Source organism: Symphalangus syndactylus, chromosome 9, assembly GCF_028878055.3.
Source record: "Symphalangus syndactylus isolate Jambi chromosome 9, NHGRI_mSymSyn1-v2.1_pri, whole genome shotgun sequence".
Classification (NCBI taxonomy): Eukaryota; Metazoa; Chordata; class Mammalia; order Primates; family Hylobatidae; genus Symphalangus; species Symphalangus syndactylus.
Genome location: NC_072431.2, coordinates 62209831 through 62231542, shown reverse-complemented (window position 1 = coordinate 62231542; position 21712 = coordinate 62209831). Strand labels below are relative to the sequence as shown.

The 21712-nt window shown below is 53.8% G+C and overlaps 2 protein-coding genes across 2 annotated transcripts in view; one reads left to right on the top strand and one right to left on the bottom strand.

Annotated features, from left to right (window-relative positions):
• The window catches only part of RCC1L (RCC1 like), a 48568-nt gene extending 37576 nt beyond the window's left edge, over positions 1-10992 (top strand). Inside the window, exon 11 of the mRNA XM_063646375.1 lies at positions 9981-10992. Coding sequence (XP_063502445.1) covers positions 9981-10028 — 48 coding nt within the window. The 3' untranslated portion in view covers positions 10029-10992. The remainder of the gene's footprint in view (positions 1-9980) is intronic.
• CASTOR2 (cytosolic arginine sensor for mTORC1 subunit 2) overlaps positions 7830-21712 on the bottom strand; it is a 69921-nt gene continuing 56038 nt past the window's right edge. The window contains exons 3-9 of the mRNA XM_055292821.2: positions 20413-20606; positions 20097-20229; positions 19111-19234; positions 17942-18052; positions 16147-16229; positions 13526-13620; positions 7830-13426 (exon numbers count right to left, since the gene is read on the bottom strand). Coding sequence (XP_055148796.2) covers positions 13361-13426; positions 13526-13620; positions 16147-16229; positions 17942-18052; positions 19111-19234; positions 20097-20229; positions 20413-20606 — 806 coding nt within the window. The 3' untranslated portion in view covers positions 7830-13360. The remainder of the gene's footprint in view (positions 13427-13525; positions 13621-16146; positions 16230-17941; positions 18053-19110; positions 19235-20096; positions 20230-20412; positions 20607-21712) is intronic.

Here is a 21712-nt window from a genome sequence, read left to right as displayed (position 1 = left end):
GCCCCTGCCCATGAAGTAGGAATGAACACTGGTCTGCGCACCAAAAAAAAAAAAAAAAAGCGGGAGGTGGACGTTGCAGTGAGCCAAGATCACACCACTGCACTCCAGCCTGGGTGACAGAGCAAGACTCTGGCTCAAAAATAAATAAAAATACAAATACAAAAATTAACCAGGCATGGTGGCGTGTGCCTGCAATCCCAGCTACTCAGGAGGCTGAGGCAGGAGAATTGCTTGAACCTGGGAGGCGGAGGTTGCAGTGAGCCTAGATTGCACCACTGTACTCCAGCCTGGGTGACAGAGCGAGACTCTGTCTCAAAAACAAACTAACAACTGTTCTGGGGTCTTCTCTATGCAATCCATGGCACCAGGACTGACCTAGTGGCCCAGCTTAACCACCTGGTGGGACAGACCCTTTCAGAGACGGCCATGAGGGCAGCACCCGGCACTGGCCCAGCGCCGCCCCAGGCAGCATCTGCTCCAGGCTCTGTCCTGCCTGTGATCGTGCACCAGGCACCTGTCCCTGCCTCCAGGACCCCACACTTGCTTTCTCTCTCCCAGGGGACACTATGCAGCTACCCGAGACGCTCCTGCTGCACCAACCAAGGGTTCTGAATTCATTAAACACCAGCCCCGATATTTAACATGGGAGACAGCAGCAGCCTGGGTTAAGCCTGAGCTGGAGACAGTGTTAGGAGTCCTGATAGCTGTGCTTTTCTTGGATCTGGGGCCACAGTGAGGTGCATCCTCTGTGGTCATGTTTAAGAGGATAAACCATGGCCAGGTGTGGTGGCTCACGCCTGTAATCCCAGCACTTTGGGAGGCTGACATAGGCTGATCATGAGGTCAGGAGTTCAAGACCAGTCTGACCAGTCTGAGACTGGTGAAACCCCGTCTGTACTAAAACTACAAAAATTAGCTGGGTGTGATGGCACGTGCCTGTAGTCCCAGCTACTTGGGAGGCTGAGGCAGGAGAATTGCTTGAATCCAGGAAGCGGAGGTTGCAGTGAGCCAAGACTGAGCCACTGCACTCCAGTCTGGGAGACAGACCGAGACTCTGTCTCCAAAAAAAAAAAAAGGATAAACCATGGCTGGCGGCGGTAGCTCACGCCTGTAATCCTAGCACTTTGGGAGGCTGAGGCAGATGGATCGCCTGAGGTCAGGAGTTCAAGACCAGCTTGGCCAACATGGTGAAACACCGTCTCTACTTTTTAAAAATACAAAAATTAGCTGGGTGTGGTGGCATGTGCCTGTAATCCCAGCTACTTGGGAGGCTGAGGCAGGATAATTGCTTGAACCAGGGAGGCGGAGGTTGCAGTGAGTCGAGATGACACCACGGCACTCCAGCCAGGGTGACAGATTGAGACTCTGTCTCAATAAATAAATACATAAATAAATAAATGGATAAACCTAGATACTGTTGTCACCTCCAACCAGGAGGCACCTGTTTTGCTGGGGAAACATCTTACTCTTGCTCTGGTAGCAGGTGGCAGCTGAATCCCAGGAGGCCAGAGTGGAGCACATGAAGTCATGCCAGTCGGAAAGATGCCCCGTTTGAGTTCCCTCCTTGGGGCCTCAGACTGGATAGGCTCAGATGAACGGTGGTAGCTGGTTCCACAACTCCAGCAGTTGACATGCATTCCAGGAGGAAAATTACATATATATATATATGTAATTTATATATATATATACACTGCTGGAATGCAGTGGTGCGATCTCAGCTCACTGCAAGCTCTGCCTCTTGGGTGGTTCAAGTGATTCTGCTGCCTCAGCCTCCCGAGTAGCTGGGACTACAGACGTGCACCACCAGGCCCAGCTAATTTTTGTCTTAATATTTTTAGTAGAGACGGGGCTTCACCATGTTGGCCAGGCTGGTCTCAAACTCCTGGCTTCATGTAATCCGCCCACCTCGGCCTCCCAAAGTGCTGGGATTACAGGCGTGAGCTACCGCGCCCGGGCCTGGGGGAAAAATATTGAAGATGAAGAAGATGATTGATAAACCACATGCTCCCCAGCACGTACTGTATGCCAGGAGCTGCAGATGGGGTGGTGAGACGGATGCCTGCTTTCAAGGGTGTGTGTCTTGGGGCTGGTCCGCCACCTGCCCTGCAGAGCAGCCAAGGCAATGATGTTCATAAGAGGGACTTTGGGCAGGGTGTGGTGGCTCACGCCTGTAAATCTCAGCACTTTGGGAGGCCAAGGCGGGCAGGTCACCTGAGGTCGGGAGTTTGAGACCAGCCTGACCAACATGGACATGGAGAAACCCCGTCTCTACTAAAAATACAAAATTAGCTGGGCGTGGTGGCACATGCCTGTAATCCCAGCTACCCAGGAGCCTGAGGCAGGAGAATCGCTTGAACCCGGGAGGCAGAGGTTGCAGTGAGCCGAGATTACACCATTGCACTCCAGCCTGGGAAACAAGAGCAAAACTCCATCTCAAAAATAAAAAAGGAGTGACTTTGGGATTCCTTAGAGCAGATTCTACCCCTCAAACCTGGGGTTCTCATTCTCAACCCTGCTTGTACAATACTATATGATAGAATCATCTGGAAACTTTTATTTATTTTTATTTTATTTATTATTATTATTTTTTTGAGATGGAGTCTTGCTCTGTTTCCCAGGCTGGAGTACAGTGGTGCGATCTCGGCTCACTGCAAGCTCCGCCTCCCGGGTTCATGCCATTCTCCTGCCTCAGCCTCCCGAGTAGCTGGGACTACAGGCGCCCACCACTGCGCCTGGCTAATTTTTTGTATTTTTAGTACAGACGGGGTTTCACTGTGTTAGCCAGGATGGTCTCGATCTCCTGACCTCGTGATCTGCCCGCCTCGGCCTCCCGAAGGGCTGGGATTACAGGCGTGAGCCACCGCGCCTGGCGGAAACTTTTATTTTTTGAGACAGTCTTGCTCTGTTGCCCAGGCTGGAGTACAGTGGTGTGATCATAGCTCACTGCGGCCTTGAACTCCTGAGCTCAAGCAATCCTCCTGTCTCAGCCTCCTAAGTGGCTGGGATTACAGGCACGCTAGGCCATGCCCCGGCCAATTTTTAAAATTTTTTGTAGAGATGGGGGGGACCTCGCTATGTTGCCCAGGGTGGTATTGAACTCCTGGGCTCAAATGATTCTCTTGCCTCAGCCTTCCAAAGTGTTGGGATTACGGGCGTGAGCCACCTCGCCCAGCCTTTTTTTTTTTTTTTTTTTTTTTTAATATATAATATAACGTTTTGCATATTTATTCATCAGTTGGTGGACATTTGGGTTGGTTTCACTTTTTGACCATTATAAATAATGTCAAAACATTCACGTATAAGTTTCACATTGGCCCAGCGTTTTGTTTCTGGAACGTTTTTGTGTGAACATAAGTCTTCAGTTTTCATGGATGTATATACCTAGGAGTGGAGTTGCCGCTCATTCATTTAATTTTTTTCAGTTTTGACATCTGCATCATTTAATCTACAACACACTCTGTAAGTTCCAAGATACTGAATATTTATTTCCCTGCATACAACTTGGGCTGTTCCTTGCAGGCCCATGGCAGGCTTTCTGCCTGCTTTTCTTGTGTTTCTGCCTCTAACAGAGGGACCCCGGCCGGGGGCGGTGGCTCAAGCCTGTAATCCCAGCACTTTGGGAGGCCGAGGCGGGCGGATCACTTGAGGTCATGAGTTCGAGACCAGCCTGGCCAATATGGCCAAACCTGATCTCTACTAAAAATACAAAAATTAGCTGGGCGTGGCAGTGTGTGCCTATAGTCCTAGCTACTGGGGAGGCTGAGGCACAAGAATCACTTGAAACTGGGAGGTGGGGCCTGCAGTGAGCTTAGATTGCTCCACTGCACTCCAGCCTGGGTGATAGAGCAAGACTCCATCTCTAAATAAATACATAAATGTAAATAAATAAATTAGGGAACCCTCTTGGTGCCCAGTAGTCATCAGAGCTTATAATGACCAAGTACATAGAAATGGGCCCCGGGCATGGTGGCTGACGCCTGTGATCCCAACACTTTGGGAGGCTGGGGTGGGAGGATCACTTGAGCTCAGGAGTTCAAGGGCAGCCTGGGCAATATAGCAAGACCCCCATCTCCACAAAAAATTAAAAAATTAGCCAAACGTGGTGGTGCATGCCTATAGTTAACAGCCACTCTGGAGGCTGAGATGGGAGGATTGCTTGAGACCAGGAGTTCGAGGCTGCAGTGAGCAAATAAATTTAAAGAAAAAAACAAACAAACCAGGCCCTGGGTCTAGCTGATGCTGCCTGAGTTTCCCACTCAGCTCAGGTAGAGGCATCTCTTGGAAAAACCTCTCAAATGTGATGTTCTGCTGCCAACCTTTACAAGGCGAAGACCTCCACATTCAGCTGCCAAACACCATCATAGCAATCGCCTTTTTTGTTTTGTTTTGTTTTGTTTTTGGAGATGGAGTCTCGCTCTGTTGCCCAGGCTGGAGTGCAGTGGCGCGATCGCAGCTCACTGCAACCTCTGCCTCCCTGGTTCAAGCGATTCTCCTGCCTCAGCCTCCCAAGTAGCTGAAATTACAGGCACACACCGCCATGCTCGGCTAATTTTTTGTATTTTAGTAGAGACGAAATTTCACTGTGTTGCCCAGGCTGGTCTTGAACCCCTGAGCTCAGACAATCCGCCAGCCTCGGACTCCTAAAGTGCTAGGACCACAGGTGTGAGCCACCACGCCCAGCCGCAATCACGTTTCTTTCTCAGCTGTCCTCCAGTGTGCGTCCAGACCTGTTGCTTTTTCTACCACATTCCTTCTTTAAAACATCAAGATATAAGTCACATAACATAAAACCATTTACAGCACACAGCTCAGTGGTTTTTCGCAAACTGTGTTGTGCAGCTGTCACCATGATTTCATTGCACACATTCCCTTTTGGTGCATATTTTTTTCCGCTTTCTTCACTATGTGAGCTGATCTGACACTCCCTCCCCTGCCCGAGTCAGCTGAAATTCACATGACAAAACCAGGGTGGGCAAAGTGACCAAAGATGATGCCCTTTCCTTTTGTGGCCTTTGCTTTATTTTTTAATTTAATTTTTTTTGGAATTTATTGCTTTTTAGAGAAAGGGTCTTGTTCTGTTGCTCAGGCTGGAGTGCACTGGTGCCATCACAGCTCACTGGAGCCTCCAGCTCCTGGGCTCAAGTGATCCTCTGGCCTCAGCCTCTGAGTAGTTGGGACTACAGGTATGCACCACCACATCTGGCTAATTTTTTTTTTGAGACAGGCTCTCACTCTGTTGCCCAGGCTGGAGTGCAATGGCATGGTCTCGGCTCACTGCAACCTCTGCCTCCCAGGTTCAAGCGATTCTCCTGCCTCAGCCTCTCGAGTAGCTGGGATTACAGGCGCCCGCCACCATGCCTGGATAATTTTTGTATTTTTAGTAGGGACGAGGTTTTGCCATGTTGGCCAGGCTGGTCTCGAACGCCTGACCTCAGGTGATCCGCCCACCTCAGCCTCCCAAAGTGCTGGGATTACAGGCGTAAGCCACCGTGCCTGGCCTAATTTTTTATTTTTTGTAGAGACATGGTCTCCCTATGTTGGCCAGGCTGGTCTTGAACTCCTGGGCTTAAGGGATCTGCTCACCTCGGCCTCCCAAAGTGCTGGGGTGACAGGCAAGAGTCACTGCACCTGGCCCACCCCACTTCTTTTTTTTTTTTTTGAGACGGTGTCTCATTCTGTCGCCAGGCTGGAGTGCAGTGGTGTGATCTCGGCTCACTGCAACCTCTGCCTTCTGGGTTCAAGTGATTCTTCTGCCTTAGCCTCCCGAGTAGCTGGGATTACAGGTGGCTGCCACCACGCCTAATTTTTGTATTTTTAGTAGAGATGGGGATTCACCATTTTGGTCAGGCTGGTCTTGAACTCCTGACCTCATGATCCACCTGCCTCGGCCTCCCAAAGTGCTGGGATGACAAGCGTTGAGTCACTGCACCTGGCCCACCCCACTTCTTAATTCCCACTACAGGTCCTTCTTTGCCTTTGCATTCTACCTGCTGTGTTTCTTGTCTCACTAAGCCTAACTCTCCTGTCCCTCGCTGCTTCTCCGTCTTCCCTCTACTATTGGCCGGCAGCTGGTCATTTCCTGGTCCAAGCACAGCACTCCCTTGTGGTCCATCCTAGCACTGCATCCATTGTAATGCTCCGGGAAGGATCCCTGGTGCAGGGGCTATGGTGGGTCCCCAGCACCAGCACAAGGGGATGGTTTTGAGAGTTTTGGGGCAGTCAAGATCGCCCATGGATGTTCCGGCTCCAGTGGAATTATCTTTTTTTTTTTTTTTTTTTTTTTTTTTTGAGACCAAGTCTCACTCTGTTGCCCAGGCTGGAGTGCAGTGGCACAATCTCGGCTCACTGCAATTTCCACCTCCCGGATTCAAGCCGTTCTCCTACCTCAGCCTCCCAAGTAGCTGGGATTACAGGCACCCACCACCACGCCCAGCTAATTTTTGTATTTTTAGTAGAGATAGGGTTACACATGTTGACCAGGGTGGTCTTGAACTCCTGACCTCAGGTAATCCTCCTGCCTCCACCTCCAGAAGTGCTGGGATTACAGGTGTGAGCCACTGCACCCGGCTCTCCTGTGGTATTATCTGAAGGCCAGAGTGACAGGACTTGTCTTCAGACCCCAGGTATAAAACCTTCCCAGCAGCTAGAACTCTCCTGGGCTCAGGGTGATGGAAGAATATTCAGCTACCATTTTCACTCCCAGTCTCCAGGGTCTCTTCCTGTGGGCCAAGGGTGAGGCAGGGTTGGGACGGGGGTTGATGGGGCCTAGGGCAGGTATGGGTCTTCAGCCCTGCCCTGCTCACAGCTACCCGCCCCCCCCCATGGAAAATCTCAGAGAGGAGAAGGGGAAGGGTGTCAGTCTAGAACCTGCTGGTCTCAAGCCCATCTTTTGCTGGCACAGCCCCAGTGTCCCGCCTACCAAGAGGGCAGGAGCCAGAAGCATGGTGCTCCTCTTTCCTGCCCACAGGATATCTAATCTGGAGGTATCAGCTCCTGGGCTTCTGGAACTTACCTGGAGCTGTGATGTCCATAGCAGGGCACTAGGTTTGGATGCGAGACCCTTAGGCCAGGCAAGCAGCCCCTGACCTTCCCCTGCCATCAGAAAGGCCCCGTCCAACTCCTTCACCCCACTGTCCCCACTCCCAGGCCTGCCTCTGCCCAAGATCTGGGTGGGGATGCTGGGCATAGTAGCTGGCCTCCAAGATGGCCCCCAGTCATCTTTACCTCCTGGTTTCCACCCACTTATGCAGTTCCCTCCCATGTCAAATCAGAGCTGGGCCGTATCACACCAGAGCATGGTGGAGGCAATGGCGTGTAAATTCTGTGGCTAGGAATAAAAATAACACTTTGGTTTCTAACCTGGACCCTTGAATCTCTTGCTCTGGGGGAAGCTGGGTGCCATATTGTGAGGACACTCAAGCAGCCCCGTGGGTTGGCCCACGTGGGGAAGGACTGAGGCCTCCTGCCTACAGCCAGGCCTCACTTAGAAGTGCATCCTTCAGTCCTTAGCTAAGATTTCAGACAACAGCAACCTCATGAGTGACTCTGAGCCAGAATCGCTCAGCCAAACTTCTTGAATTCCTGACCCACAGAAAATGTGATCTATAAATAATGATCATGTTAAGTCGCTGTTTGGAGGCAACTTGTTATACAGCACCAGGTAACTAATACAACCCCTCTGGCTCTGGGGACCCTTCCTCAGTTTCTGGGTGTTTTTCTACCCGCCTCTAGCCCCTGGCCTGTGTTCCCCCGACCACAGTGTGGAGGAGAAAGCGATGAGACCAGGTTCTGGCTAGATCAGCAAAAAACCAGACAAGAACCAGCCAGCATCTTTTTTTCTTTTCATTTTAATTAACACTTTACAAAGTACAAAATATACTGTCTTTTTTGGGGGAACATTAGGTAATTTTTTTCTCTCCAACATACAGTACATGAATCTCGAGGGTTTTGTGTTTCTTCAACAAGAAAATAAGCTTGAGGGCCCCGGGGGGTAGGGATAAGATGGCAGGTTCTCCCCTTCACCCAGATCTTGGGACCGATGAAACACCGCTGCTGCTGCTGGTGACCCGGGCACGCCAGGTGAGGGCTGGAGGGGGCCATGGGCAGGAAGTCCCCTGCCCCCACTACGATGGGGGAGCTCTGGGCAGGGCAGAGGCCCCTCAGTACACCATCCATCCACTCACCCCCATCTCAGGATAACGGAAATGATTTTGGCATAGAGAAAGAGGAGGGCTTGGGGCTGTTATCAGCTCCCTACTCTTTTGGAGGGAACTCTGCTCAACTCTTCCTAGACCGTCTTCTGAATACAGGTAAAATGAGGCAGTGGACGGGAAACCGCACTGGCCTTGGCCTGTCTTGGGACCTGAACTTGGCCTGCTGTTCACTCTGCCACCTCCAAAGTTGGGTGAGGGGCAGGGGTCTCCAATTCTTCTGGACCTTCTTCCAGAATGAGCCCCAGTAGATGAGGGAGCACTGGCCCCCACAAACCCTCCCTGTGAACACCATCTTCAGGATGGGATGCCTTTGAAGAGTCAGCATGGGCAGCCCCAGCCCCTTCCAATCAGAGCTGGGCTGTATCACACCAGAGCATGGTGGAGGCAACAGAGTGTGAATTCTGAGGCTAGGGATAAAAATAACACTTTGGCTTTTTACCCTGGGCCCTTGAATCTCTTGCTCTGGGGGGAAGCCGAGCGCCATATTGTGAGGACACTCAAGCAGCCACGTGGGTTGGCCCACCTGGGAAAGAACTGAGGCCTCCCGCCTACAGCCAGGCCTCAGTTAGAAGTGCATCCTCCAATCCTTAGCTAAGATTTCAGACAACAGCAACCTCATGAGTGACCCTGAGCCAGAACTGCTCAAACTGTTCCTGACACCTTTGCCCACCTCCAGAGTAGTTCTGACAAGTGGGGTGAGGCCATCCTACCAGAGATGCCCCACCCTCTCCCCTGGAGCCAGGGCCTGCATTCGAGTCCTGCCCTCACTCACCTAATCATTTCTGCACTCGAGGCCTGACAGCAAGACTGCTACTGAGAACTCAAAATACTCCAAGAGCCAGTCCCATATCTCAGGTGTGGGCTCTGCACACGTGCACGCACACACACTCTAATGCATAGGAACACATCCACGCTCACACGTACATGCACATATGTGTGCATAAACACATCTAGGCCTGCATCCCCACTCCTAGCACACAGGCCACCCTGCACTTCCAATTTCCATAGCTCCTCTTCCCTTGTAGCGACAGCCACAAGCTTTCTCAGCCACCAGGATGTCCCTGGATGCCATGGCTGAGGCCTCAGACTCCTGCCTCTGCTCCAGGCTACTCCTGGCCTCAAGCTATCCTCCCGCCTTGGTCTCCCAAAGTGCTGGGATGACAGGCCTAAGCCACCAAGCCCGGCCTCCTTTGAATGGGCCCCTGCCAGGCCTAACCCCCTCCCTCAGCATGGTATCCAAAGCCAATGTATTTTCTCTGTTGGAGAAGCCCATCGGCCTCACTCAGGCTCTGCCTATTACACTAACCAATGTCTCCAATGCTCCAGGCCCTGCTCAGAGCGGGCTAGAAGGTTGGGGGTGCTTCTTCCCATCCCCATGCAAAGTGCTTCACTCAGGAAGTGGCGTAAAAAATCCCATTGGCCAGGCGGGGTGTCTCATGCGTGTAATCCCAGCACTTTGGGAGGCCAAGGTGGGCAGATCACCTGAGGTCAGGAGTTTGAGAACAGCCTGGCCAACATGGCGAAACCCTGTCTCTACTAAAAATACAAAAATTAGCCGAGTGTGGTGGGGGGTGCCTGTAATCCCAGCTACTTGGGAGGCTGAGGCAGGAGACTCGCTTGAACCCAGGAGGTGGTGGTTGCTGCAGTGAGCTGAGATCATGCCACTGCACTCCAGCCTGGGCAACAGAGCAAGACTCCATCTCAAAAAAAAAAAAAAAAAAAAAAAAAAAATCCACATCATAGAGAGCCCTCTTCCTCCCCCGCCAGGCACCTGCTCCATCCGCCAGCGTCAAGACAACAGGCCCAGTCCTCTGATTACCTCCGGGGGACAGACGGCAAACAGGTAAGGAGTTCCATGCAACTGCGGATGGAGCCCCTCGGAGAAACACACACCCCTCCAAATGGGGTCTGGGGCCTGGAGAGACCCTCCCACCCAGCAGACCAAGAGATGGCTGGGGGACAAGGGCAGACGGCCCCTGCCTGGGAAAAACCACACTCACACCCCACCCCGAAGAGCTGTGGAGACCAAACCAAGACTACGCTACACACAGAACACCGAGAAGATAAACCAAGCTTTACACGAGCAGGATGGGGACGGGAAAACTAAAGGGGCCCCCTGTGACCGCGGAGCAGGGTCCCTGGGGGGCAGCTCCCACAGAGCGGGCTGGAACAGGGACCACCCCTGCAGAGCCAGCCAGGGCGGAGAGCCATGCCCTGGCCCCAGCGTGCCCCGACACGCATGCTTTTCTCCATGACACGAGGCCAGTCCCCAGGAGCAGCCCCGGGAGCAGAACCTGAGATTTCTAAGCTTGCAGGTTATAAAAAACAAAACAAAACAAAAAAACAAAGAAGCCGCCTGCGTAAAAAGTGCCACCCACGGAGGCGGGATGCAGGCAGCGTGTGGCCCATTCAGCAGGCCCAGGTCTTCAGGGTGAGGCCGCTGGCGGGGGCAGGGGAGAGGGGGCATTCTGGTTAAAAGCAAGAAATTCCAAATACTCCTCGCTCGGGATCAATGTCCCCCCAAATAAAACAAGGGCGCCCAGGGACCTTGGCTGGGGAAAGTGGGTTGCAGGAGGCATGACCCACACCACAGCGGGCTCTCGGCACCCATTCCACATCCCATGTCACGGGCTCTTTGAGCTGCTGGCTTTGTTCTCTCAAGTCAGGTCTGAGGGAACCCATCGGCTTCTGTAATAATCGTATTGCCTATATACTTGAATTAAAAATATATGGTGGCTCAAATGTGCCCGCGTGCATGGCAGACGGCGCGGGGTGGAGGCCGTCACACCCATACACGTGCACACACAGCGGGGGGGCTGTGTCCACGGACTGCGCACACAGTATATATTAACATATATATTGCTCAAGTATATATGCTATTTACAGTATATATCTCTATCAACATAAAACACAGGTATTTATAGGTGTGTACAATAGATACGTCCTAGGAAGTCTAGGGGACACATGACTCGGGTTACGGGGCCGACACACTTGCATGGCAGGAAGGAAAGGCAGAGAAGTGACACCGTCAAGGGGAAATGACAGAAAGGAAAATCAAGGCCTTGCAAGGTCAGAAGGGGGACTCAGGGCTTCCACTGCAGCCCTGCCCCACTCGGCCACCTCCCTTTTGGGACCAGCAATGTATGAGTTTTGTTTTGGAGTTTTGTGCAAAACGAATTAACTTAAAAAAAAAATTGGTTTCTAATTAATGTGGTGGGCCTCGAACACCCACAAGGATTTTAAAGAACAGCTTCTCCATCTGGTGGGCTTCCAGGGCTCAGAGGGTCCCACGCAGCTCAGAGAAGTGGGGAGCACTTTGCCAGGACTAGAAAATATCCCTTCTCCTCTGACCACAAAAACAGCACAACTCAGCTGGGTGTGGTGGCTCACGCCTGTAAACCCAGCATTTTGGGAGGCCGAGGCGGGCGGATCACCTGAGGTCAGGAGTTCGAGACCAGCCTGAGCAACGTGATGAAATCCCGTCTCTGTTAAAAATACAATTAACTAGCCAGACGTGGTGGTGCGCGCCTGTAACCCCAGCTACTCGGAAGGCTGAGGCAGGAGAATCACTTGAACCTGGGAGGAGGTTGCAGTGAGGCAAGATCGTGCCACTGCACTCCAGCCTGGGCGACAGAGCCAGATTCCCACCTCAAAAACAAAAAACAAACCGCCAGAGCCAAAGCCACAGGGGCCCTTGGGCCTGCTCATTCAGAAAACCACCCCACTGGAAGGGACACTACAGCTAACCCCATGCCTCCTGGACATGACCACTCAGCTGGCCTGCCACCCGGCTGTCCACCTCCTCATGGTGCTCGGGTTCCCTCATCCCCTCTGCTGCTCAGATAGAACCACAGCTGGTTGGGAGTTCCCATGTAGGGTGCCAGCGGCTCCAGCGTCTTGTAACAGATCTCTGCTCCCAGCTTCCCTTCAGAAGAGAGGGCCAAGGCTCCTGTGACATCTCCCGACTCCCACTGCCTGTCCCTGGAGCCACAGAGCACCAGCCTAGTGACACGGAGCCTCCAGACCCCCTTGACAGAACTCAAATAGGTCCTATCCCTGCCAAACAGAAACTACTGCCAAGAGCAGCCTGGGTGCAAATACGTTAAATAAGAAACTAAAACGAAGTATGGTTTTCTCTATTAAGGCTCAGTTAAGCTGCCTCCTGGGTCAAGTACTCATGAATGCCACAGCCGCCAACCGAGGGGGCGGGTAGGCAGGCGGGTGAGTTGGGGCAGAGGAGGAAGGAGGACGGTGGGGAGTCCTATGCTGGTCTAGTTGACTGTTGGGGAGGTGGGACACCACCTAAGAAACCTCAGGCCCGGAAAGCCAGGGATGTCCCTGCTGGGGGAAGCTGAGGCTCTACCTGCCCAAGTCGGGTCCAGGGAGAGCCGAGGGGACAGGAGCTGGTGCTCCAGGCTGGTGGGTCTCCTGGGACCCTCCCTCCTCCCCCAAGGACTGAGTGCTTGTGGGGGAGGCTCTGGACAGGGCCCTCTTGGCAGTCTTGCTGGGAGTCGGGCCCAGGCCCTGTGATTGGCAGGCGAGGTACAGGGGGAGTCTGGGTCCTTCCCAGCTCGGGGATCCCACCTGGATTCCTGTCTGAGCCTCACCAGCCCCGATGACCTGAGGGGGCCATGCTGGCCTCCACTCCGAGGGAACCAGCCCTGAGCTGATGGAAGCAGAGACCAGTGACCACGGTACTCACCCCCAAACCCTCTGGGGCACCCCAAACTCAGCCCCACCCCACCAGCCCCAGCCCTGCAAGGTGACATGACAGCTGGTACACTGGTGTCTCGGAGGGACCGGCTTCCCTTGGCATCTGCCCCTGGCCGTGGGTGAGGCCGGACGAGAAGGTGGATCAGCTCACAAGCTCCCTGGGCCTCTGAAAGCATTTTCTGGGGTGGGGGAGGTGGAGAAGAGAAAGGTCGTTCTCTGGAGGGTCGGGGGCTCCGGGAAGGCAGGAGGGCATGGAGAGGCCTTGGCGTGGGCCCCTGCCCTGGAGGGACTGGCAATCGAGGGAGTCTCCCACAGAGGCCCCTTCCTCAGGGTCCCCAGGCTGATTTTCCAGTCTGTAGAGAAATACTGCAAGATCAATCTTCAGGGTTAGGGCTGGGCCTGGGCGGCGGCAGGGAGGAGCAGAAGAGACCCTTCTAGTGCTTCTCTGCTTGGCTGACCTTCAGGGCACTGACGACACCATTGATGTTCTCTTCTGGGACCTTTGTGGGGGGAGAGGAGGCAGATGCCTGCCCATGAGCCCAGGAACCCGCTTCCCCATCCCGGCCCTGCCCTGGAGGGGTCTGGGGCTGGACACTCACAAGTGCATGATCAAACTTGAAAGTACTGATGTAGTAGGCTGGGATGTCCGCAGCAGCCAAGGGCTCCGAGATCTGGGCCACGATGCCACACTCATCTATAACAGGAGAGACTGTCCTTAGCCTCTGCGTAACCTGGCTACCCACGCCTGTGTGGCTCTTCAGCCTCTACCCTCTGTGGGCAATGCCTACCCTGCACCCACCATCCTCCTAGAGAATTCCCATCTGCTATTCCTTTTATTTTTTTTGAGACGGAGTCTCGATCCATTGCCCCAGCTGGAGTGCACTGGTGTGAGCTCACTTCACTGCAACCTCCGCCTCCTGAGTTCAAGCAATCCTCGTGCCTCAGCCTCCCAAATAGCTGGGATTATAGGTGTTTACCACCATGCCCGGCTAATTTTTTTTGTTATTTTTAGTAGAGATGGGGTTTCACCATGTTGGCCAGGCTGGTCTTGAACTCCTGTACTCAAATGATCCACCCACCTCCACATCCCAAAGTGCTGGAATTACAGGCGTGAGCCACCGCGCCCAGCCTCCCACTCGCCATCCGTCTTGAAGGCTTAACCCAGATGTCCCCCAACCAGGAGCCTTCTCCGGTCGCTGGCCAGTGAAATAGTTTGGCTTCGTGTTCCTGCCCAAATCCTCCAGTTGTAATCTGGATATTGGACGTGGGGTCTGGTGCAAGATGACTGGATTATGGGGGTGGATTCCTCATGAATGGTTTAGCATCATCCTCTTGGTACTGTTCTTGTGACAGTAAGTCCCCATGAGATCTGGCTGTTTAAAAGTGTGGCACCTTGGCTGGGCGCGGTGGCTCACGCCTGTAATTCTAGCACTTTGGGAGGCTGAGGCGGGCAGATCTCTTGAGGTCAGGAGTTCGAGACCAGCCTGGCCAACATGGTGAAACCCCATCTCTACTAAAAATACAAAAATTAGCCAGGCGTGGTGGCACGTGCCTATAGTCCCAGCTACTTGGGAGGCTGAAGCAGAAGAATCACTTGAACCCAGGAGGCAAAGACTGCAGTGAGCCAAGACTGCGCTATTACACTTCAGCCTGGGCGACAGAACAAGATCCCATCCCAAAAAAAAAAAAAAGAAAAAGAAAAAAGAAAAAAAAAAAACGCTATCCACCAAAGACGTTGTCTGGACAACTGTGGAAACAGAGGAAAGACTGAGTCTTAGGGAATGACTGAAAATTTTCTCCTGTGGAATCCTGTTGTTGTGGTTATACAGGAGAAAGTGTTTCTTCTTTTTTTTTTTCTTTTTTTGAGATGGAGTCTCGCTCTGTCGCCCAGGCTGGAGTACAGTGGCGCCATCTTGGCTCACTGCAAGCTCCACCGCCCGGGTTCATGCCATTCTCCTGCCTCAGCCTCCCAAGTAGCTGGGACTACAGGCACCCGCCACCACGCCCAGCTAATTTTTTGTATTTTTAGTAGAGACAGGGTTTCGCTGTGTTAGCCAGGATGATCTTGATCTCCTGACCTTGTGATCCTCCCGCCTTGGCCTCCCAAAGTGCTGGGATTACAGGCATGAGCCACCTCGCCCGGTGCTTCTTTCCAGGATGGAAAAGGCGAGGCATTTAGGGGTAAAGTGTTGGATGTCAGACTCTCTGGGAGATATCTGACAATTACATGTATTTACATGAAGAAAACACGTTAAAAAATTGCCAACAGTTATTATCTTTGAGCTGTGGAACTAAGGAGTGATTTTTTTTCTCTTTAATTTTTATCACAGCCCCAATTTATTCTTTTTTAAATTTAATTTATTATTATTTTTTGAGACTGAGTCTTGCTCTGTTGCCCAGGCTGGAGTGCAATGGAGCGATCTCGGCTCACTGCAACCTCTGCTTCCCGGGTTCAAGCAATTCTCCCGTCTCAGCCTCCTGAGTAGCTGGAATTACAGGCGCATGCCACCGTGCCTGGCCAATTTTTTGTATTATTAGTAGACATGGGGTTTTGTCATGTTGGCCAGGCTGGTCTTGTACTCCTGACCTCAGGTGATCCACCTGCCTCGGCCTCCCAAAGAGCTGGGATTACAGGCACGAGCCAACTCACCCAGCGTCTTTTTTTATTTTTAGAGGCAAAGATTTGCTCTGTCGCCCAGGCTGGAGTACAATGGCATGATCATGGCTCACTGTAGCCTTGAACTCTTAGGCTCAAGTAATCCTCCTGCCTCAGCCTCCTGAGTAGCTGGGATTACAGGCGCCAGCCACCATGCCCAGCTAATTTTAAAAATTTTGGTAGAGACAGGGCCTCGCTATGTTTCCCAGGCTGGTATAGAACTCCTGGGCTCAATGGATCTTTCCACCTCGGCCTCCCAAAGTGCTGGGATTACAAGCATGAGCCACCACACCCAGCTGCTTAATTTTCTAATAATAAGCAACATATTAAATTTCAAGAGGGGGCAAAATAAAAGCGCTCTGATCGAAGCCTGCTCCCCTCGTCCCCAAGAGGCCTGTGTACCCCTGCCACACACTGGGGAGCAACAGAAACTTCAGGCTCCCCAAGCCTCAGTCTCCCCATCTGTACCCCCCAGCAGGGGCTGAGTCACCGCGGACAATGTATGTGAGTGGGCTCAGCAGTGCCAGCTCCCCCAATCCCCCATGCAATCCCCCCAGGACTCACCAAACCCCAGGGGCTGTCCTCCAATCCGGACCATCTTCCAGAGCTCTCCAGATGCACTTGTGAACAGCAAGTTACTAGGAAACCTTCAAAAGGAGCGAGAGAACAATCCCCGAGGCTGATGTGAATTGCGCTCCCTCCTTGGCGTGCTGGTGCACCAGCCAGAGTGAGGCACGAGGCTGGCCAGGCAGGGTTGGGCAGAGCTCAGGGCCCCCCAAAAACAATCCCTTCCGGACACCCTGGACCCATTCGCCCCACAGCCTCCTCGTCTTGAGGGGAGGCGGATGGGGAGGGTGATGTCAGGCTGGGCTTTGGAACAAGCCCCTCGCCAAACCCTTGCTAAGGCTGGTCTAGGCACCTCTTTCCAGGTCCAGGGCAGAAGCTGAGGGAGAAATAGCACCGGGGCTGTAGTTCAAATCCCCACTTTGCCACCACCCCACAGTGGACCTCGGACAACCCCTGCACCTCTCTGAGCTGGGGGACCAGCTCACTTATGACGAAGGGCTATGGTGAGGGTTTATTAGAGACAAAGTGGCCGGGCGTGGTGGCTCACGCCCGTAATCCCAGCACTTTGGGAGGCCGAGGCTGGCAGATCACTTGCAGTCAGGAGTTGGAGACCAGCCTGGTCGGCATGGCGAAGCCCCATCTCTACTAAAAATACAAAAACTGGCCAGGCGCGGTGGCTCACGCCGGTAATCCCAGCACTTTGGGAGGCCAAAGTGGGTGAATCACTTGAGGTCGGGAGTTCAAGACCAGCCTGGCCAACGTGGCAAAACCCTGTCTCTACAAAAAATACAAAAATAAACAGGGTATGGTGGCGGGCACCTGTAGTCCCAGCTACTCGGGAGGCTGAGGCAGGAGAATCACTTGAATCTGCGAGGCGGAGGTTGCAGTGAGCTGAGATCGCGCCACTGCACTCCAGCATGGGCGACAGAGTGAGGCCCTGTCTCAAAAAATAAATAAATTAAAAATAAAAATAAAAATACAAAAATTAGGGAGGTGTGGTGGCAGGCACCTGTAGTCCAAGCTATTCAGGAGGCAGAGGCACGTGGACCACTTGAACCTGGGAGGCAGAGGTGGCAGTGAGCCAATATTGCACCACTGCACTCCAGCATGGGTGACAGAGCGAGATCCTGTCTCAACAAAAAAAAAAAAAAAAAAAAAATCAGGCTGCTCGCGGTGGCTCACGCTAGTAATCCCAGCACTTTGGAAGGCTGGGGCGGGCAGATCACGAGGTCAGGAGATCGAGACCATCTTGGTTAACACGGTGAAACCCGGTCTCTACTAAGAATACAAAAAATTAGCCATGCGTGGTGGTGGCACCTGTAGTCCCAGCTACTCTGGAGGCTGAGGCAGGAGAATGGTGTGAACCCGGGAGGCAGAGCTTGCAGTGAGCCGAGACCGTGCCACTGCACTCCAGCATAGGCAACAGAGTGAGACTACGTCTTAAACAAAAAAAAAAATCATGCCTGAGGCAGGCGGATTGCCTGAGGTCAGGAGCTCGAGACCAGCCTGGCCAACATGGCAAAACCCTGTCTTTACTAAAAATACAAAAATTAGCTGGGCATGGTAGCACGTGCCTGTAGTCCCAGCTGAGGCAGCAGAATTGCTTGAACCTGAGAGGTGGAGGTTGTGGTGAGCCGAGATTGCACCACTGCACCCCAGCCTGGGCGACAGAGCAAGACTCTGTCTCAAAAAAAAAAAAAAAAAAAGACAAAGTGGGTGATGTGCTATCACATAGTCCCCCCAGACCCTGGGGCCCACCCTGGGTTGAATGTCCCCCCAGGGCCTAGCTTACCTCTGCTGCGTCTGCACATCCATCACCAGGGAGATGTAGCCCTCAATGAGGGAGAAGGAGAAGAAGCGGATGTGGCCGCAGTCATCCCCAGTGGCCATGGGGTCCTTCACTCTGGGGACCGGGGGCAGCTGGTAAGGATGGGGCCCCGGTGGCCCCTGCCCATTCACACACAGGGCCCAGGGAAGCTGGGCCCTGCCCAGGCTTTGATGCCACCTGGGTGACCCTGGGCCAGTGTCCTTCTCATCCTGCTCGCTAAGCCACGGGGATGATTTCACCGCATTCACAGAGACGGTTGCTACACTTTGCAGTGCTGGAGGCCCGGCCGGCCCCCCACGCAGGCTACACAGGCCCCTGCCTGCATCTCAGGGCACAGGCTGTGGTGACTGTCAGCATGCTGGACCCTGCCCCGCCCTATCTCGTGTTGGCCTAAACTTTAAAAAATCCGCTGAGGAAGTGACACGATGTCTGTTGTTCACCAAATAAAAAAAATCTGAGTTCTCAGCTCCTCAACAGACTGGGCCTGTCCTCAGAGCTCAGTGGGGAGTGGGGAGTTTGTTACAGCTCCTAATGTGTCTTTGGGGCTTCACCAAATTTTGGGGTTCCCAGGGTAGGATGTCTCACCCCTCAGACTGGGGCTTTTAGGTGGAGCTGTGTCTCCCCCTCAGCCTACTTCCAGAGCGGGTCCCTCTCTCCCACCTCAGACTAGCTCCAGGGCAGGTCCCTCTCTCCCACCTCAGACTAGCTTTGGGGCTGGTCTGTGTCTCCCCCTTCAGACTAGCTCCAGGGCAGGTCTGTGTCTCCCCCATCAGACTAGCTCCGGGGTGAGTCCATGTCTCCCCCATCAGACTAGCTCCGGGGCGGGTCTGTGTCTCCCCCATCAGACTAGCTCCGGGGCAGGTCCATGTCTCCCACCTCAGACTAGCTGTGGGATGGGTCTTTGTCTCTCTCCTCAGACTAGCTCTGGAACGGGTCCTTGCCTTCCCGCTCAGATTAGCTCCGGGGTGGGGTGGGTCCATGTCTCCCTGCTCAGACTAGCTCCAGGGAAGGTCTGTGTCTCTTCCCTCAGATGAGCTCCTGGCAAAGCCTCCCCACTCAGACTAAGACTCCTAGGCGGAGCCGTGCCTCCCCCTGGCCCACCCTGCGACCCCTCATGCCCAAGGCAGCCCTACCCATTGGAGTAGAACATGACATCCATGAGGAGTGTGGCAACAGCAGGCAGCGTGTCGGGGTCCAGGCTGGTGACACAGAACCTGTTGCTGGGGCTGGACAGTGGGTGGATGACCGGCCTCTGGACTGTAAGAGCATAAAGACGTCAGGCACCGAGGCTGGGACTGAAAGCGGCAGCTCTGGTGGGTGCAGGGCCTGGGAAGACGGCTGGGGAGGGCTCAGCCGCAGGCCCCAAGAGACTCAATCACCGCTGCTTCTCCAGCCTCTACCACCAATTACCACCGTCCTGATTCTCCATCTCACCCTCAGACCCCTGGGCCTTTGCACATGCTGTGCTGGCTGCCTGTGATGCCCTTCCCAACCGGCACCACCTGGCTCCATTCCTACCTGTGTTCCAGGCTTCAGCACCACAGTCCCTGCCCAGGGAAACCCACCCTGACACCTGGGATGCAGCAGGAGTGGCCTCTGGCTATTGCTGTCTGCATGCACGTCCACCACCCTTGCTAGATACAGCAGCAGGGCCTGCCTAGGACTTTTCCATCACATTTTTTTGTTGTTGTTGTTGTTTTTTGAGATGGAGTTTTGTTCTTGTTGCCCAGACTGGAGTGCAATGGCACCATCTCGGCTCACCGCAACCTCCGCCTCCTGGGTTCAAGTGATTCTCCTGCCTCTGCCTCCTCAGTAGCTGGAATTACAGGTATGCACCACCACACCCAGCTAATTTTGTATTTTTAGTAGAGACGGGGTTTCTCCATGTTGGTCAGGCTGGTCTCAAACTCCCAACCTCAGGTGAATTGCCTGCCTCGGCCTCCCAAAGTGCTGGGATTACAAGCATGAGCCACCGCGCCGGGCCCTTTGCATCCCGTTCTGCCTGGCACTCCATTCATGCTCAGTGGGCAGAAGCCCGTGCTGAGAGCAAGGCTGGTCTGTGGCTGGGCCTGGTAACTTCGTGAGGTTTCCCCTGCACAAACCCCCGCCCCCAGCTCACCCAGCTTGGGCTTCACGAAGCCGTTGGTGATGCCGAGGTTCTCGGCTGCCACAGTCTCGCCATTGACGACCCGCAGGATGGTGAACTCTGATGACAACGTGTGGGTGACAAAGGGCAGGTCCCGCTCGCGCACCTAGGGGCAAGAAGTTGAGGCCGTGTGTGCCTGGTGGCCCTGGGGCACCGACCTCTCACCCTGAGACTCCGCCCCCACCCTGGAATAACATGGAAGGGCAAGGCTGCAAGGGGTGGGAGATGGGAATGAGTGTGTCAGAGGCAGGCGTGAGTGTGCAAGGCGTGTCTGTGACGGTCGGCTCACCAGGATGAAGTCTGTCTGATACGTGGACAGCATGAACACGGAGATGTTCTGGTCGGCCAGTGGGGCGATGACCGACTTGGCGATCTTGGTCACGCCGATGGGCTGGGAGCTGGAGAAGCTGCCACCGCCAGACACCACGTTCAGGGCCAGCCAGGTGGCATCTGCCACACTCAGGTGCTCCGAGGAGGGTAGCTCTGGAGGGAGACACAGAAGGCAGCCCTGTGACTGCTGAGGTTCCAGCTGTCCCAAGGGTAGGGCAAGGCAGGCCAGAGGGGTGGAAAGTGAGGCTCTGGGGCCAGCTCCACCCTGTGCCTTGCCTCACTTTCCAACAGGATTTTTTTTTTTTTTTTTTTTTTTTTTTGGGACAGTCTTGCTCTGTTGCTGGGCTGGAGCGCCTGGAGTGGCGCAATCTCGGCTCACTGCAACCTCTGACTTCCTGGTTCAAGTGATTCTCCTGCCTCAGCCTCCCGAGTAGCTGGGATTACAGGCACGTGCCACCATGCCCAGCTAATTTTTGTATTTTTAGTAGAGACGGGGTTTCACCATGTCGGCCAGGATGGTCTCAATCTCTTGACCTTGTGATCCGCCCACGTCAGCCTCCCAAAGTGCTGGGATTACAGGCGTGAGTCACTGCACCCGGCCGGATGGGATTGTTTTTTGAGAGAGTCTTGCTCCATCGCCCAGGCTGGAGTGCAGTGGTGCGATCTCAGCTCACTGCAACCTCCACCTCCTGGGTTCAAGTGATTCTCGAGTAGCGATTACAGATACGCACCATCACACCCAGCTAATTTTTGTATTTTTAGTAGAGATGGCATTTTCCCATGTTGTCCAGGCTGGTCTCGAACTCCTGATCTCAAGGGATCCTCCTGCCTTGGCCTCCCAAAGCGCTAGGATTACAGGCGTGAGCCACTGCGCCCGGCCTTCAACAGGATGGGATTTGAATCAAAGGCTGCTTCCTGGGAGGACTGGGCAGGGAAGGCCCTCAGATGACACAGGACATCCCAGGCAGCTTAGCAGAGTGGGAGCCACGTGGGCAAGTGGTTGATCTGCGCCGAGCCTCAGTTTCCTCAGCCGTAAAACGATGGCATCAGTAGTGGGCAATGCCCTTATCTTTAGTTCTTACAACCCTTTTGTGTGTCTGATGCTGTCATCACGTCCATTGTCTCATGTGCAACTGGCTTTCAAACTGGGTTCCTGGAGACCTCCCAGGGAGGCTCTGGGTGGAGGGGAGGCCAGGAAAAGGCTGGGTGGGGCTTTGGGGTTTCTCTTCCCCCTTCAGCCAGCCCTGCACATTGGGCTT